Below are 18,218 nucleotides of genomic sequence, written 5' to 3'. Positions count from 1 at the left end.
CGAAGCCTTTAAATGGCAATACAGGAAAGACTCCTCTAAGCTCCCAAACAGGAAAGGGACTTGCAAGGCCATTTTCTCACACTGGCAACTTTCAATTAACTAGAAATGGAGAGACTCGTTTCAAGAATACTTTTAGTGCAGTATTACTGATTGCTGCTAAAACCTCTTAGCTCATTGTTAGAAATCAGCTTCAACACAAGTTATGGAATGGTGAATCATTAAAACAGCTCAAACTGAAAATTTAACAGAATTTAGATTATAAGTATATTCAGATTGCTTTTCTATTTCAGAAATTGCTCATTGATCACTAGAACACTGACAGGAGACTGAATCATTCTGTATGTTTTAGAAAATAATAGAAACGAGGTCCAAATCGTAATCAAAAACATGGTGGACAACTGATCCAGTCCCAGAAAGACTGCATTTGATTTGTAATTATTGTTTTATAATCCCGATACTCTGCAGAAATTACTGCTTTGGATCGTACGATCTATCTGTTGATGTGGGCAGATATTCTGTGATCCCCAATCCTCTGCCGTCTGGACTTTGGTAAATAAAAGTGCCGTAGAATAATGGCCTGCAGTGAGGAGGGTAAAAAGCAGATGATATTTCTTACCACTCTCCTGCGCAAGCCAGTGAAAGCCAATGAATCTAACCCACTGCCTTCGCTTTCAGAAGAGTTATACCCTTCAGCCAGGTTATACGGCTGCATGTGGCTCAAAAGAAAATGCACCATTGTGTCCATGTATTTACTAGAGGGCAATTGACTTTGGAAAGCAGCCAAGCTGCAGAGTACCCACGATGATTAGATTTATTTTAAGAAACATAAAACACCGCCACATAGCCAGCAATAAACATGGCAAGTAGGAGATGACTTATGCCCCAGATACTAAATATATTTGAAGCGAGTCCCCTCAGTTTGAATGGAACTACAATTCAAAGCCTCACTTGTGGCAGGGGGCAGCCCATTCTCCGAGGCACATGCCAAATGCTTCCCTCTGCCAAAAGAGAACAGGAATCCCCTGTGCAGCAACACTCCATTATTACAGTCATCATCCCAAAGACAAATGCTGCACATTTCAAACTAGAGGCTGAGCAGAGACAATGAATGAAGTCTCAAGCTGCCTGAAGCTGGCAAGCCGTATGGAACCAACCATTCAACTGTGCTTGGAGAACGCCACATCTCAACTATAACATCCAGAGACAGAAAGGCACGTTACTTAATTAAGACAGCCATTTTGACAAGGTCTAGAAGGACACCGCTGTACAGGACATAAAAGTTTATTCTTTAAGCTATAGCTACTATCAGTAAATTTACGTTCCATGAATCCATTGTCAGTTCATGTGATCGGAGAAGTCAAGTGACAAGTGGGTTTTGCTAAAATAAAAATGTCAAAAGTTCACAAATGCTTAAAGAATAGGTTTATTAACAATATTTTCACAAACAAACATTCTAAAGAAAATTTCAGAAATTTCTAAACTTAAAATTTGTTCTCATTGGCAAAATATCCCTGAAAAAAAAAGCAAATGGGGGAAGGGGAAGGGGGAAAGAGAAGGCAAAATATTTTATAGTCTTACACTTTTGGAAACGTTTTTCTAATGTTTTGGTTTTCGTTTTCCTTAATGTTTATTGACAGACACCCATCCCTCCTGCCTCTGTACAGTTTTCCCAACCACCTCCTTTGCATGCTCTGAACCTGATAGGCAGCCATAAATAATCACCCTAAAAATTATGCAAACGAAACCAAATTGTTCTGGAATACTAGACAAACTGAAAACCTGCCTTTCTCCAAAATGAAGCACACCATGCAGTACAAGAATTGTCAGCATGCATTTTGGTGGTTATTTTTGTACTTCAGGGTATGCAGCTTTCACCTATAAAAAGGGATTTCCTTTTGGATTCTGATTAAAATGTACTCAAACATTTTATAACATTAATATTTATTGCTTTATATGAATACTGTATCGAAAGCCCAAGCATTCAGTTTTACACACAAATTATACAATTATATACCGTTTCACAATGGCAGTGAGCACTCTTTACAATCTACAAAAATCTACTTTACAGAAATTTAAAAATTCTAAATATCAAAAGGTACAGTTGAAGAAACAGGTATAAATTTGGCAGCCAGTAAATGCAACTTGGGAGGTTGCATCTTGAATGTCTTTACATGTGGATGTCTGAAAAATATAATGTGAAGAGTTTAAAGCAGTAGTTGTGCTTTGAGCTGGTTTCGGAAAAGAAAGTGTTAACACTGGCTGTCAAAGTAGCATGTTCAAAAATATTTAGTTCACTTCCAAAATCATGTACAAATTATGGTGTTCTCTATGCACCCTACAACAGCTAGTCAGTCATTGCAGCTCAAGTTTGTAACTAAGATAATGTCTTGCAGCGCAGAGGCATTTCATGCCAGTGTTCTCTGCCTACTTTTAAAATAATTATCTGAGAAACGCTATTAACTGTCCCATTTTATCAGAGGGAGTGTCTTGTCAGGTTTCCAAACATTCCCCTAGAAAAAGCTGAGAATATTGTTTCGAAGTCTGTTCTTAACACATTTTCTCAGGAACAAAATGATAATCGTTCATTCAGGCACCTCAGAAATATACGGAAATATTTCGTTAAGAACAGACCTTTTGGAATGTGTTTTAACCTGGTACTTTCAACAGAGATTTTGATGTTCAGGCTATCAGGTGGGCTAAATTTTATTTGGTTTATTCAGAGGTGGAAAAGCTGTGTTGTGAGAAATGAGTTCAGTTGCTTCCGGGGGGGGGGGGGGGGGGAAGCATAGGGGTACAAGCATAGGTGTTCCTTAGATTAGCATGTTTTCAAGTATTTTATCATGTGTAGCTTTTAATAGCACACAACACAGTAAGATGAAAACCTGGAAACCCTTGAGAAACCCTATAATTCACATGTTAATGTTCAAACTGTAACCAAAACATGAAATAACTGCTATAGCGTTCAGGGGAAAAGGAAAAAAAAAAAAGAAAGAATAAGAGGACAAAAAATATTCCTGTGTACGTGTAACTAGATGTGGTAATTTCCAAAAAGTTGTCAAAATTATAATTACCTTCCAGTTTAAAAACTTTCATTCTAAATAAAAAAACTATACACAGACCACTGATTTGACCTTACCGAGATTTCAGCGGCAAGCAGGACCCAAAGGAGCCAGCATTTCACAGTTCTTAACAAGTTCGGCTCCTTCAGGATTTATCTCACTGAGAAGTTCAATTTACAGCCTGCTTCTCTTGTAAAACTAAAGGTCCACTTTTATTACATAAAATTATTTATACAGTGTAAAACCAGAGCCTTATGGAAAATACTGCCTCTAAGTGTATTTAAATTATTAGTCTTGTTCCATAGGTTCTTCTGCAGCTTCTGTGGCTTCGTCGCTATTTTCCATTGGGGTCTCTGATGCCGTTTCAGGAGTTTCACTGGCATACGATCCCAAATCTTCCGTTTCACTGCAGTCAGCTCTGCTACTGACAGATCCACTGTTTTCACTGTCTTCAGAAGGCAAATCCTTCTCTGCTCGAGTCTGCTCAGATTGCTCCATTTGATTATTCTCCTCAGAAATATCTTCTTTCACAGTTAAGGATGCACTGTCTTTGTCTTGTTCTTTTCTTTCTGGAACGGTTTCTCCTGATGTCATGAGGGATTCTGAAATCAAAAATTTGCATCGGTATCAGAATCTTAAAACAAGATGAACACTAGAGCTCAAAATACTTACACAATACAACAAACAAAATATTTATTTTATTTCATTTACATTATTTAAAGAGGCCGTGTCTCAAGGCAAACTACACAGAGTAAGTCAATACAATCAACAGGATGGGACATCCAAGAAAACATGCCACAGGATTTGGATTGCAGAAATCTGGAACCACTCAGAAATCCTCAAACAGAACTGGGGCTTCCGGTCTGGCTCCCGCGAATGGCGGACGCATCCTTGGGTCGCTCCCGAGGGGCGTCTCGCCCGCCCGCGGTGGAGGAGGGAATCCGCACGAGCGGAGCGAGTGATAAAGCGACCATCCGAAAAAGTTGAAAAAGAAAAGATCGGCTTAACTGTGAGTTGTCAAAATGCAAAGAAAAAGATCTAAAACCGCTCCCCCCCCACCCAGCGAAAAAGGCGAGGAGGTTAATCCTCTAACTGCATAAGCGAAAAAGAAAAGGAGGGGGGGAATGGACTGAGCGAACAGCGGTGTTTTCCCTTGATGTATTTGAATTAAAGCGAGAAAAAGTTTTGTCTCTCTGGAGCACACTTTAAGAACTTTCTAAAAGTAAACAAAAAAGAAAAGATGTCGGAGCTGGGCAAAAACGAGCGGAGGAAGGGAGGGACTTCCGTCTGGGCGTTTGCTTGTGTGTGAGAGCCGGCTGTTTAGTGTTTTGGACTGTTTTTGGTTGTGAATCCGACGGGAGTTTTGTAAAACGGAAAAGTTTGAACTGTGACAGCGAGGAGTGCCTGGCAAGCGCTTATATACGTCAACAGTTTCGAGGAGGACCCAATAGAGAGTTTGGGAGCGGAAATAAAAGCAAAATTAAATTAATACCATTCTCAAAGCTGGGGACCTCCAAGGCATGAAAGGAAGAGGATTTATAATGCATGAACTGAGTGTGTTAACAGCAACCCGAAGGAGGATTTAACAAGCCGGAAGTAGAAGGCAACAGAGGAAACCCCTCCCCGTCAGCGATTGTAAAAGTGCCCAACACGCAAAGAAGCGCAAAGAAGCGGTTATCCAGAAGAGATTTTTTTTTTTTTATTAACAGAAACTCAAGGGAACATTACTAATATACTAACAGAGAATCACATGAGACCGGACTAAGAAAAGAAGTTTGACAACACACAGAAGAAGCCCAAGAAGATTAATTGGACATTACTAACAGTTTAATTTACCAGTTTATATATCACTCAGCTTTCTCTTTCTCCCACTGTCTACCTTTCCCTTTTTTCTTTTAAGCGAAATACCTCCCCTTTTTAGGGGAGCTAATAAAATCTTTATTAAAAAAAAAAAAAGAAATCTTCAAACAGAACTGAAGTGAAGCTTAAGTTTTAAAATGATGCACTAAATGATACAGAAATTACATGGCAGGATTCTACTTACAAGAAGAAGCTGTGTGGGCTACACATAGTAGTACACACCACAGTCCCTAACCTTTTATCCAAGTATCTTTCTGAGCCATTCTGTTACAGTCCAGCCTTACTACCTGTGCAGAAATTCTCTGTTGGATAATTCAGTTTTGCATTGTTTGCAGAAAGCCAGGAGAGCTTTTGTGACCTCAGGCAGGCAGGCCATTCTATAAGGTGCGGCCACAGAGAATACACATGTATAGGCAGTTCTTGATTTTACCCATTTTCAATTTGGCACCTGCAGAATATCATGGTAGTGCATAAGGGGAGAGGCAGCCCTGCAGATATGACAGACCAAGGCCATTAAGAGCTTTGTATTTGATAGTCAATACCTTGAATTGATGGGCCACCAATGGAGTGACTGCAGAATGGGCTTAATATGCATGCTCCGTCTAGCTCCTTTTCATAGCATTTTGCCCCAAGTGCAGTCTCTGTGTTGATTTTGAGGGGAGACCAATGTAAAGTGCATTACAGTAGTCTAACCACGATGTTACCATGGCACAGATACAGGTGGTCGGATCAGCTGTATCAAGGTAAGGGGCCATCTTACAGGCTAGGCTGAGTTGGAAGAAAGCATTTTACACAGATGTGTTAACTTGCTTCTCCAGCTGTAATGCTGGATCCACTATAACCCCACGGCTCTTAAATTGAGGCAGCAAGGATCAGCTGAACGCCACCAAAGTGGGGAGCTCCATTTCCGTCCAGATCTCTGCCTTCCCAACCAGCATTAGCTTCAATTCGTTATATTGAGTCTTCTGGCAAATCAACTCCATACAGTTAGAGAGGCACCACAGAATTTTGCAGTGTTTGAGCAGTATGTACATAGAAGGCCAAAATCCTCTCCCAACTGCATAGGCATTCCTTGCCATTCCCTCTGCTTCAAATGAACCATTTAACTACATAAGCCAATCTCTCACAGATGGCCCAATATATTTTGTTGCCCTGGGAGGAAAATCCAAATGGAGGGCCATCAGCATCCTATGACAAAACTGAAATAACTGAAAATGTACTGCTCTTTAATAACACTCCAAAATCTGCAAACTAAGGTGGTTTTCACCTCTGCCTACTCTGCTCCAACTCAGAGAAAAAGAGGTAAAGTAGGAAAGAGTTTATTAATAAAGGGCCAAGTGTTGACTAAGAGTCAGCCTACATTCTTGCTGGTCTGAAGGCTGCAGGGGGGGGGACATCAACAGCAATAGCTGGCAGGCCTCAAGCAAACGTTAACTCCTTTAATGTCTGCAAAATCTCTTATTCACAAAACTGGTTCACTTGGTCAGTGGCATACAAACAAACCTTCAAATGTGTGTACACACATGAATTTGTGACACCTGTAATTTCTAACAGGATACTGGAAGTATTAAATTCTGTGATAACACAGAATTCAAAATGCAGTATGAATGGACATTGGCAGCCCACTACCATTGAATCATGAAGTCTGTGTCTGGAATATTATTAATACAGACTTCCAATTCTTCTAATCCCTTCAGCTTCTTTCTCTGTTAATTTGGTACAATTCAGAGGCTGCCATATGGAACTTCGTCGACAGGGGGAATTTTAAAAGCTGAAGTCAACCATGTGCTGAGCTCATATGCAATACTGTTATTTCGCTACAACAACAGTGATATTGAAACATCATACCTTCCTCTTCCTCCTCTTCTTCTTTACAATGCTGCCGCTCACAAATAGTTTCTTTTTCTTTATCCTGAAGTGGAGAAGTTGTTGTCTCAGTCTCTTCTACCATTGCTGAACAAGTTTCACTCGAACCACTCTGAGTGGAAGTCTCTTCTGATTCTACCTCCTTGTCAAATTTAAGTCTTTTTACTTCACGTCCCTCAACATCCACAGGATCTTCTTCAGGGTGTTTATTTTTTACAGTGCTGCTTTGGACACTTTCAGGCTCAGAGGCTGGTGATTCACTGGAAGAACAAAATTTGCATTGTGTCAGCTGACAAGTCTATTTTGAAAGGCTCTTCCTTGATTATGCATGTGACTGAATTACACCAAAATGCGTCTACTAATATTTTGATCACCAATCAAGAAACCACATTTGCCGTACAATGTGGAGAATAAAAATAAGGTCTTCAAAGTTTGAATTATGGGTCTACTATCAAAAGAGTGAATTTACCAGTAACTAATCAAGACATGGCTCTGAAATATGGTCCTCAGCTATCAACAGGCTGGATTCAGTTAAGTATGAATGGGAAAAGATCACAGAACACCATTCTGTTTTCTTGCTGGATGTCACTGTTTCCAAGGGTCCCTTCTCTCTGAAGTTCCCTGCACCCACTGAAAGCTGCTTCTGGGGGTTGGAATGTTAGCCAAATGGGCTTGTTGCCTGGTGTGCCAACACCCAATTAAAGACACATCAGGGAGATGCCAAAAAACCCCACAGAGCTTTATTGAAACAACGGGGACCTCCAGATAGCAAAAGACCCCAGAAATCCAATGTCCAGACTTCAGCATACATCCTTTATACAGTACAGTAAACAAGTATTTTAGACATGTGCAGATGCCTATTATAATGCAGCTTTCATTTCCTCTATAACCTATTACGGGATTTCTTTGCAAGCAAACATAAAATCAGACATATAGTTTCTCCTTATAAGCAGTTTGGCACTTTCCGTCTCTCAAAACATGCCCAAGTTCCAGACCTCAGTTCTATTCTCATCAACCTTACCCCTTATTCCATCCACCAGACACATGCTTGGTCTGGGCCTGTTAACGCTACCTCTTTCTTGCTCGCTAGGTGCTTATACTAAAAAGGTCTTGCTCTGCTGCTGTGTCTCTGCGTCAAGCTACACACTTATAGCAATTAGCCTTTTAGAAGCAGAAAATGACACTGGCTTTGATCTTATTGATTGCATAGCATTTACATGAAATATAAGCATTGCTACCTGGTGTATCAGGGGGCCCATGGGAATAAAGTGGGATACAGCAAACAGAATCAGCAAAAATGCCTTTCTCTTCTTGTTTAATGTCTTGCACCATTCACAGAAGAGCTCAGGCAAGAGACTGATTTCTGCTGATTTCTCCTCCAAAGAGGCAAGGGCCAGAAACGTATTCCAACCAAATGTTTTTATTCTTCAGGTAACACTGTGATGTAATGTATATAAAATCTGTAAATAATGCCCTAAAATGTGAATTGGGTACACTGTTCTTGACAGGCGGTTTAACAGGCAAAAAGGCTGGCTGGGAAGGGAGAATGTGTGTGTGAGGAATGGTGCTAATTTAAGTGACAGATGGAAAGAAGAGAGTTGGAAGTGAAGTGTTTTGACTGACTGGACAAAAAGATGTGACTGAATGTGTGACTACCTGAATAGCCAAAGAGAGAAGAAAGAACAGGTACGTGGTTTTGGAAAGGAAGGTCATCATAGGAAGGATGTGGCAATAGGTAGGAGATTGTAAAGTGAGGTGTTTAGAAAAATATGATATTGATAAGATTAGGTTAGGAAGGGTTATGGTTTACTGTGGTGTCTTTTATAAATCTTCCTTTAACTGATGTATACTTTTCCAGTATTGGGCTGGAGGCTGAGAGAAGCAACTGAATAACTCTATTATGTATAGCAGTGCCCTTGCACCACCGAGTTTACAGCATGTAACACCAGCCATGGCCAGCCACAGTACGTAATGTATCAAGCCCAGGGGTCATTTCGTAGAAAAAGAGCTAGGGGAACTCATTAGCATAACTCATTAGCATATACCACACCCCCTGACATCAGGGGCCCGGCGGTGGACCTGCAAGGCCAGCGGGAGTGCGAGGAAGCCCCGCCAAGGCCCTCCCTGGCCCCAGGCAGGCAGGGGTGGGGAGAGGCGGGGAGGAAGCAACTTACCCTCCCTCTTCTCCTGCCTCCTCCTGGCTGAATGAGGGCTGGAAGCGGGGCGGCCGGAAGCAGGGGGCGGGGCTTCGTCATGTGCCTCGCCCCCTGCACCTTCCCCGGGGGAACTGTGTTCCCCCACGATCCCCCCCGAAATGACCTTTGATCAAGCCACATTTTTATTTTATTTTTTGCGAGAGGAGGGATTGATGGTGCTGCTGGGCTCTGCCTAGCAGGCGAATTGGGTGGACACAGAGGTCAGCTTTTTTCAGCTATAATGCTGCAGAAAGTTTTCTGGTGCACAACCAATTTAAGCAGTCAGCTCTACATCCAAGGATCTTGAGTTGGTTGTCAGGTGCCTATGGTTTCATCAAACTATGGTTTCGTGTGATCTCTGAATGCAGTCAATCTAACTTAATCTTGGTTTGTTCTCTGGCAAAACCCTTCCAGGCAATAAACAAAAACAGTTTTTGTAGAAAAAAACCAGTATCTGAGTGATTGTCTGTCAGCTGAATCCTGGTTTCCCAAACTAGCCATAGTTTAAATAAAACATGGTTTTGCATTATGTCTGAACCAAGTCAGTAATTTTCTGTATTTTACAAGCCACTCCTGGGCACATGGCATTCTTAACAAGTAGGGATGGAACTTGTCACTAAATGAATGCAGGAAAACAATTTAGCAAGTGCTTACTTGCAGCAGCAGGCATAAGATCATTTAGGGAGCCAGCCTGTACCTTCCCACCAACATGCAGGGGTGATTTGGTATACAGCACCAAAACAGATAATTGAATGCCAATTCCCAAACATCATTTTACTGGCACGACCCAAAAAACCATAAGAGGGAAAGGGATTACAGATCTTAAATTACATAAAGAAACTGGATTTAAAAAATTGAGTGAGGTGAGGGCCACACAAATTATATAGTCTATGAGATTCTTATATAGTCTATGAGATTCTTAAAATAAAATTCATTTTATTTTTATGAATACTGTGTCCTCAGCAGCTGTTGACCTAAGATTAACGGTTTCAGGGGTAACCCCCTTCATAAAACAAGGGTGTTAAATGAGCAGGAATCCAGAATGATCCAGGTGGCAACATAATTTGTTGGTATTAAGGAATGTAGGAAAACAGACTGCACCTCTGGTTCAAGAGACCCAAAAAACCATAAAAGGAAAAGGGATTACAGATCTTAAATTACATAAAGAAACTGGATTAAAAAAATGGAGTGAGGTGAGGGCCACACAAATTATATAAACCACAGATACTTTACACATTTCTTCTATGATTTTTCTCCTCAAAGGAGCTCAAGGTAGCACTCACAGTTATCTCCTCTGCACCAGCTCTCCCTAATCCTGATGGCAGGTATCTACTGGGGGGGGGGGGGGGGAGATTTGGGATTATTATTTTATTTTTGGTTTTAGTTGGGGATGTTTTTAATTATTATTGTAAACTGACTTGAACCTCAAGGAAAAGTGGGATATGTTTTTAACAAAAAATTAAACAAAATATTTAGTCAGGGTTTTATATAAAGCAGTCCATTTCAGTGTTCAATTATTGGTGGGAAGACTCTAATGCCCACAGTACCTCTGCAACTGTAGGCAGACACATGTCAACCAGAAGTCCACACTGGCTCTCATTTTGTAGCACTCATAATTGTGGGTACAATTACAAATCCATCCTGTAAGCAACCTGTTTATTTTCGTTGCAGTCTAGGGCACGGCGATTCACAAAGGTATTAGGCATCATCCCTGTGGCCACTTTACAGATGTCTTTTAGGGGAATGCCCCTGAGGAAAGGCAGTGGATGTGGCTGGCCCCCTTGTGGAGTGTTGTTCTTTATGAGTCCAGGTAACGGATGCTTGGCTAAGAGGCAGCACGACCTGATCAACCTGACAATCCATTTGGACAATCTTTGGGGCTGATATTTTATGGCCTCTTCTGTGCACGGCATATGAAATGAAAAGTTGAGGGTCTTTATAGTCCGCTTTTGTTCTATTGAGAGAACAGTAGGGCCCTTTTTATGCTTCGATGTCAATTCGGACTTTTTCAGTGTTAAAAGCCTGGTATCAGTCAAGGTCTGTGAGGCCGGGCCTGAGTGTAGGGTGTGCCGTTGACATGGTTGCCAACTCAGCCTTCTCCACTTGGATGGAGGTTGTTGATGCCATTTTAGTGGGAGTCAAGACGGATTCCAAGAGTGCCGCCCAAAGTTTTGCTGCTCAGTTTTTTTGAGTTTGTTTAGAAAGTTTTGCACAGTGGGTGCAGGAGTCTAGCTGAGGGGTTTCTCTGAGGCTAAGTAGGCACAAGGAGTGGCCATCTGGAAGGGCAAGCTTCCTCTCACACTGGGTGCACCTCCTGAAAAATCCCCACAGCTTTTCCATTGTTGAGGGACGGGAGAAAGGGAAGGGGTGTTAAAGAGAAAGTCCAAAAATAAAGTCTCTTTTTTTTTCTCAAATGAAAAAGGCAAAGATGAAGAACACGAAAAAGGCTACACAAAACCTGAGGTCCAGTTGTAATGGAGGTTAAAGGTAAGTTCACCAACCAAAGCAAGAATATCGTCCAATCAGTGCGGTGGTCAGAAGATAACTGGCAGGATGTCTGCTCCTTGCCCCTGTGAGCATGTGTGGTGGGAGTTCCCACTCATGACACAGGGGAAGGGTGTGAAAATCCTTCTGCTGAGCTTGTAAGTTTACCAGTCAGAGCCGGCACGGGCGCCTTATCCCCAGGTGAGATGCACAGAGACCACGATGAAGATCTGTAGGTAATATCCTATCTGTGACAAGAAAGCCACCTGTTGATTGGAGTCCCAATTTCCAGGAACCTCCCTTTTAGGATGAGCCCCCGTTTACAGCTGCTGCAGCCCAGAAAGCTATTTCCTGTTTGCTCAGAGACCTGAAAACTTCTTACAGTAAGACTGGCAGGGAAAGCAGTATGTCCACCGCTCGAAAACACCCAGAAAGGAGGCAGTACCTTACATTTGCATTTATCTCCTGCCAGTTTGGTGTAGTGGTTAAGTGCGTGGACTCTAATCTGCGAGAACTGGGTTTGATTCCCCACTCCTCCACTTGCACCTGCTGGATGGCCTTGGGCAAGCCATAGCTCTGGCACAGCTGTCCTTGAAAAAGAGCAGTTTCTGCCAGAGTTCTCTCAGAGCCACCTACCTCACAGGGTGTCTGTTGTGGGGAGAGGAAGGGAAAGGAGTTTGTAAGCCACTCTGAGACTCCCTTGGGTAGTGAAGGGCGGGGTATAAATCCAATCTCTTCTTTGTCTTCTCCGTTACTGACATCCATCTATTTTGCAAAAAGGTCCACCACGACCCCAGCATTACCATGAACTAGCTTCTGCCTATAGTTTTAGCCCACCTGCTCTCCTAGTTATAACCATGGAGGCTGTGATCCTGCCCACATAGCACAGGGTAACTAAGAGCTCTAGCCATACAGAATAGCAGGTGGAAGAAGTGGTTAGGAATCAATGCTTGCTCTGACAATAGCTCCTAGTAAATAAATAACAGTATAATTGTTTCAGCCAGACTAAGGCTGTCCAAAACACAAGCAGCAGCAATGAAGCTTTCTCAGTCACAGCTGTGCTGGACTTTTGTGACACTGTGCAAGATTGATTTTCTGTCTGAGTCCAAGAAAAGACATCGCCATCAGATAGCAGATAAGAGTCTGTAAAGAAAAAGAAACCACTTCATCTTTGTTAGGCACCATCAAGTTGTTACAGTCCATAGCAAAGTGGTAGGTCTTGTCCAGAACTGTGTTTGAACAGGGACACTTATCTACTCTTGCCCAAGTCGATCTCATAATCCTGGTGAAAGTTGCATTAATTGGCAAGTGGAAAACTCATGCAAAAACTTCACACAGTGGAGTGTGAAGAGACAAAGGATTAGGGCTCAAAACAGAAGCGAGGAGGGAGGAGGGAGGAGATGGACCGGCTATGGAGAAGTAGCCGGAAGTGTGTTTAAAATCCACATGTTTTCCAACCCATCCTCAAAGATTGCACCTCCTAGTGAAGAGAGCACACAGTGTTGGGACTGGACACAAGAGACAAGACGGAACAAGGTAGAACACAGAAATCAATCCAGTTTCCTGGTATCTATACTCCCCCCTTACTAACCTGTTGACTTTTTCTTCTGCCTGAGGAAGACCTGCCTCCTGGTTTTCTGGGCTGTCAGGCAAACCATTTGTTGTCATAGGAGCCGACAAAGAAACTTTTGGTCGATTTACAGGTCGAGGAGTTCCAGGACCATTTATGTTGGACCTGCAAAGGAAAAAAAATGTTTAACTTCTTTCAGTTTTAAAGGATAATCTATCTTGGATGGGACAGAAAAATCATTAATGCCAGAAACTGACAAGTTTTACAGGGATGCTAAAAATCCTTACCATAAATACATCTAATCTGCCACAGAGATTCTGCGTAAGAGGATAAAGAAATTATTCCAAAGATTTGGGACTATGCTACAATACCCTACAGAAAAAAGGCAATGGGCACACAAACAGCATATATTCCAGGGTGGTCCTTCCCCCCCCACCCCTTTTAGCAATTTCTCTTACCTTTCAGAATATCCTGGTGAGTTTCCAGGGAACATAACTCCATTCATCCTGTTTAAACTATTGGAATTGTTTTTCCTACAAGAAATTCAAGTGGTATAAGATTTCTGTGGTGACGGATTAATTTTTTTGAAAATATCTTGGCTAAAATATGTGTTTAAGTATATTTCACAGCTAAAATTAACATACTTGCAACCCTATTAGCTAATCTTGTCCCGGAAAACGTTTTCCAACACTGGTATGTTAAACTAGAAACAAAACACAGAGATCTCCTTTTGCCATTTACAGCTTGGCATACCATTTACACACATCCCACAATATTCCTATGCTTTACAATCAATTCAGCCTCCAATCCTGCCAACATTTCATCTCACAAGAAATGGAAAGGTTGAAGGCTCACAAACATGCAATCCTCTCTCCGATGTTGTTCAACTTCTATATGCGCCCCCTCATCCAATTGGCCCAGGGTTTGAGCTGGGGTTGCCATCAGCATGCTGACGACACCCGGCTTTATCTGTTGATGGATGGACAGACTCCGCCTCGGATACTCTGGACAGTGAAGACGGAGGTCCTGCACCTTGGGATCAGGAATCTGGCTCCCAATGCTTGGTGGGGCATTGGTGACCCCAGCACCGAGGGTGACGAGCTTGGGGGTGATCCTGGATGCCTCACTTTCGATGGTGGCCCAGGTCACCGCGGTTGCCAGGTTGGCCTTTTATCATCTTCGGCTAGTCAGGCAGCTGGTTCCGTCTCACCACCTTGGGTGGCCTATTATTCTAATCAGTTCCTGCTGGGCGTGGCCAACTCAGGAGCCAGCCGGAACTCCGTTCCTGTGCGTTCCTGCCCAAAAATAGCCCTGACCCTATCCCAGCTTATGCCGGGCTCTGGGCAATGTACAAAGGGGCATAATGCCATAAAAATATATAAACATTAAAATTCAATATACAATTTCAAAAAGAAGTTAGAAACCAAAATAAAAGATCCAAGACTGCGTCCTGTAAATTCTCTAACCCAATTTTGGACTACCTGGACATTTTCTGGGCAAGGGGAGAGGGAACTCAGGACAGAAATGTTAAGCCTCGGCCAGGGCTTTTTCTGCCCTGGGCCTGGCCTGGTGGAACACTGTCCCATGTGAGATCAGGGCCTTGCACGACCTCTTACAGTTCTGCAGGGCCTGCAAAACAGAGCTATTCCACCAGGCTTTTGGCTGAGGCTGTGGATGTCCAACCCATCTCGGCCTCCCATGCCCACATAAATACATCTTTGTACTAATCATCCTAAAGGAGGCATTAAGGACTGCCTTAGAGTTTTTGCTGCCATCTTGTTTTATTGTCATAAGAACATAAGAGAAGCCAATTCTGGATCAGGCCAATGGCCCATCTAGTCCAACACTATGTCACACAATGGCCAAAAATACCAGGTGGCATCAGGAGGTCCAGCAGTGGGGACCTCCTGATTGTTTAAACTGGGTTTTTATTATATGGTATGATTATTTATTTAGATCTTAATTGTTATGAGCTGCCCTGAGCCCATTTTTTGGGACAGGGCAGGATATAAACCTAATAAAACAAACAAATAAATAAACAAATAAATGCAGTGACATGGTGCCTGCCTACAGTGCCACAGACTACACAGTAAGCGATTCAGATGCAGATATGGACCACGTTAGCTAGGTAATTTTCTTTGTGGCACTGCAAACCTGATACCCTGCACTAAATATAGTTTGTAAGAAGCCTCACAGTTGCTTGCTGTTCATGTCCACAAACAGATTTAGAAGTAAAAGACTGGCTGGAAATTTTACCTCCAGTACTGTGTAAAGCTTGCAATGGACTTCTCTCCTCCCGTTCTGTACCACAACATATCAACTCTCTAATCGGACTAATTGATTACCCTAATCCTCTAAGTGCCTTTCCTCCCAAGTTAAGAGTTATGCTTATAATAAAGCAAGTGTGTAAGTCAACAGCAACTGAGTCAGTGTAAACAGAAGGCACTTCTGCTTGCACAAGAAAGGTTTGTGATTTCCATAGATGCTCAGCTGCAGTTGGCAGGGCTAGAGAAGGGCTTAGCCAACATATGGGTCAGGATCATTTAGTACGGATGAGAAGAAATAAGTGGGGGTCATGAGCAATTGGCCAGCAGCCAAATGTAATTCTACTAGTTCCCTTTTCTCCACCCATTCATTAATCCTTTTCTGGCAGCAAGTTCAGCTGCAAAGTTCTGGTGCCTCTACTACCTGCACCCCTCATTACTGCCACTCCATTCAAGTTGCCCAAGAACTAGCTCCTGATTGTCTGTAGGTTGCCAGTTGCTGATTTCTGGTTATTGAATGTGCAAACTATTCATTACAGCTTGTTTCTATGTGACCTGAATCTGCCCATCTAACCATTCTCAGACTGATTTTACGCAGCACCATGTCATAAAATTCTATTTTAAAAACATAGAGAAACCAGAGTCAGTATTATACAAACAACACAATAATCACAATGTATTAACCTACTATGTGCCCATATCCTATATGGCCAAGTTGGCAACAAATCAGAATAAATCAGCAGAATAAAACTACTGTTCAAGTAGAACCAGAGGTACATCTGTTGGTTTTTATCTGTAACTGTTGCTGTTTTAACCGGTCTTGTATTTTTAACTGTTTTATCTCTGTATTATTTACATTATTTTAACCCTGTTAGCCGCCTTGAGCCAGCGTGTCCGGCAAGGCGGGATATAAATAGAAATAATAAATAAATAAATATATCAGCATGAGAGCTAGGAGCCTCAATGAAAATGTGATGGCTGTTCATCCCTTTTAGCAGCAGAAATGCCATCAATACAAACTGTACTACAAACATTACCATGGAAAATTCAATATTTAAAAAAAAGACAAGGGATTCACTGATTATTACTAAGGAAATTTAGGAGGTCATACTTACTCTGAAGTTGGATATACACAGCTGACAACCATGACATTCTGCAAGACAAACGAGACACAATGTTGGTTTGAAAGGGAAAAACCTCTGCTACGAAGCAACTAAGCATTCTGCCTTCAGCAAAATACACTAAAACAAGAAAGGCATGGACACCTCAGCAGTGTGAGAGGTCAAAGCAATACACTTTACTAAAGAATGCTGAGAAAGCCCTTGAGTACATACCTACAAGTCAAACCACAGAAATTATTTACAAAGCAAACAGGCCCTTGGCTGTAGTTGTACTCAGAGGCGGGAGTTCTCTTCCATTTATTCAACAGGCCCCTTAACTTCTCCAGTTTTTCAACACCAGCTTTAGACAGTTCTGCTCCGCAAGCTTTTATGCACCTTCTGTGTGCATCTGAGAACTTTTTAATTATGATTTTAATCATGTTTTATTATTGCTGCTCTAATTGTTTTTGGTGAACTACCTGATGGAAAGGCAGAATAGAATTTAAGATTAATATGGGACGTTTCAGATTAGGAGCACGCATCTGAAGATTGGGCAAATTAGTTCTAATCAGTAGGTGAAATTCATCTTCACCTCCTCCCTGACGCTCCTTAGCACAAAGTCCTCCAATTTCTGAGGCTCTCTTGCCTATGCAGTCTCCCCCAATCAACTTGCCAGGTCCATATCCTGTGCACAATTTTCCTTGAAGAGATTTCTTCAAATCTCTGCCATCCGCTGTGCCCTTTTGCCCAGGTGTTCATCTTTTTCTAGTCACTCTTTCAGGATCCATCCTTCCAAACGCCTGTCTACTCTGTCCACCCTCCAGCCACTCTAGAACCTCAATCTCTTTTCACTTCACTTCCCACTACTTGCGTCTCCTCTCTTCACCTCTCCACTTCCTGCGAGCAGCATATGGCTTCCTCTTCCCTTAGCTTCCCAGGTCTATCATCTCTGCCCTTTCCCCACCCCTAGGCTTCTGCTTATTGTAGGTTACTGGTTCTTGAATGTTACCTGTTTCTCGACCCAATGCCTATAGTTCTCCAGTCACCAATGAATGCTTGTGAACATCTGGTGACACTACAGAAGCTCATTCAACACGTATGTAGTAAGGGGGAGACAGAAGTAATTAACAGGTAACATCTAATTTATGTATTAAATAAAATCTAAATTACCCTAAAATTAGTGTGAGAAAAGACATATACTGCTCCCATTCACGAGACAGCACCTAATAATGTTGTGCAGTTCCACAAGCAGGAATACACATACACTGTCCAGAAATGATAATTCTCCAAACAGTTCCCCAGAGTCACCATCCATATAGCAGTAAGGAAGAGGCAACAGTTAGCAAAGTGACACTGACAAGAGGTGACCCACATGAGGTCAGATACTACCTCATCCATGCCACCACATATACAAGGATGCTCAGCACAGAAGAATTTGCAACATTACTAGCTGCTGTAAGGCAAATAGTTCTGAACAATAACCAAACGATCACAGTGGAACCATATTATCAGTTTTAAGAATGTTCATTAAACGATAGCTAAAGTTGAATAACAGGTCAGACAGAAGTCAGACATACCTTTTCAACTCCTCTAAGAAATTTGTCTGTTCCTGTGTAATTCCTCCTTGGATCTGTCAGCAGTTCACAGAGTCGCTGAATAGTAAAAGGGATACTGCAAAGACATGCAAACTAGTTAAAATTTGCCTTTTGAATGAATGAACACAGAAGGAATAATCCAGACAAGCTGTGTACACTGTCTTGTACTAGATCTGCTCAGCTACTACAACTGCACACAAATAGCTCTCAATTTACAGTATCTTT

At 42.0% G+C, this 18,218-nt stretch overlaps 1 protein-coding gene across 1 annotated transcript in view; it reads right to left on the bottom strand.

Annotated features, from left to right (window-relative positions):
* Positions 1-1,518: 1,518 nt before the first annotated feature.
* Positions 1,519-18,218, bottom strand: part of PPP4R2 (protein phosphatase 4 regulatory subunit 2) — a 52,747-nt gene continuing 36,047 nt past the window's right edge. Inside the window, exons 4-9 of the mRNA XM_015429494.1 lie at positions 17,976-18,069; positions 16,414-16,451; positions 13,493-13,567; positions 13,056-13,199; positions 6,768-7,045; positions 1,519-3,661 (exon numbers count right to left, since the gene is read on the bottom strand). Coding sequence (XP_015284980.1) covers positions 3,348-3,661; positions 6,768-7,045; positions 13,056-13,199; positions 13,493-13,567; positions 16,414-16,451; positions 17,976-18,069 — 943 coding nt within the window. The 3' untranslated portion in view covers positions 1,519-3,347. The remainder of the gene's footprint in view (positions 3,662-6,767; positions 7,046-13,055; positions 13,200-13,492; positions 13,568-16,413; positions 16,452-17,975; positions 18,070-18,218) is intronic.

This window comes from Gekko japonicus, unplaced genomic scaffold, assembly GCF_001447785.1.
Source record: "Gekko japonicus isolate JY-2015 unplaced genomic scaffold, Gekko_japonicus_V1.1 scaffold852, whole genome shotgun sequence".
Lineage (NCBI taxonomy): Eukaryota > Metazoa > Chordata > Lepidosauria > Squamata > Gekkonidae > Gekko > Gekko japonicus.
Note: the sequence above shows the minus strand (reverse complement) of the source record. Positions and strands in the feature narration are given on the sequence as shown.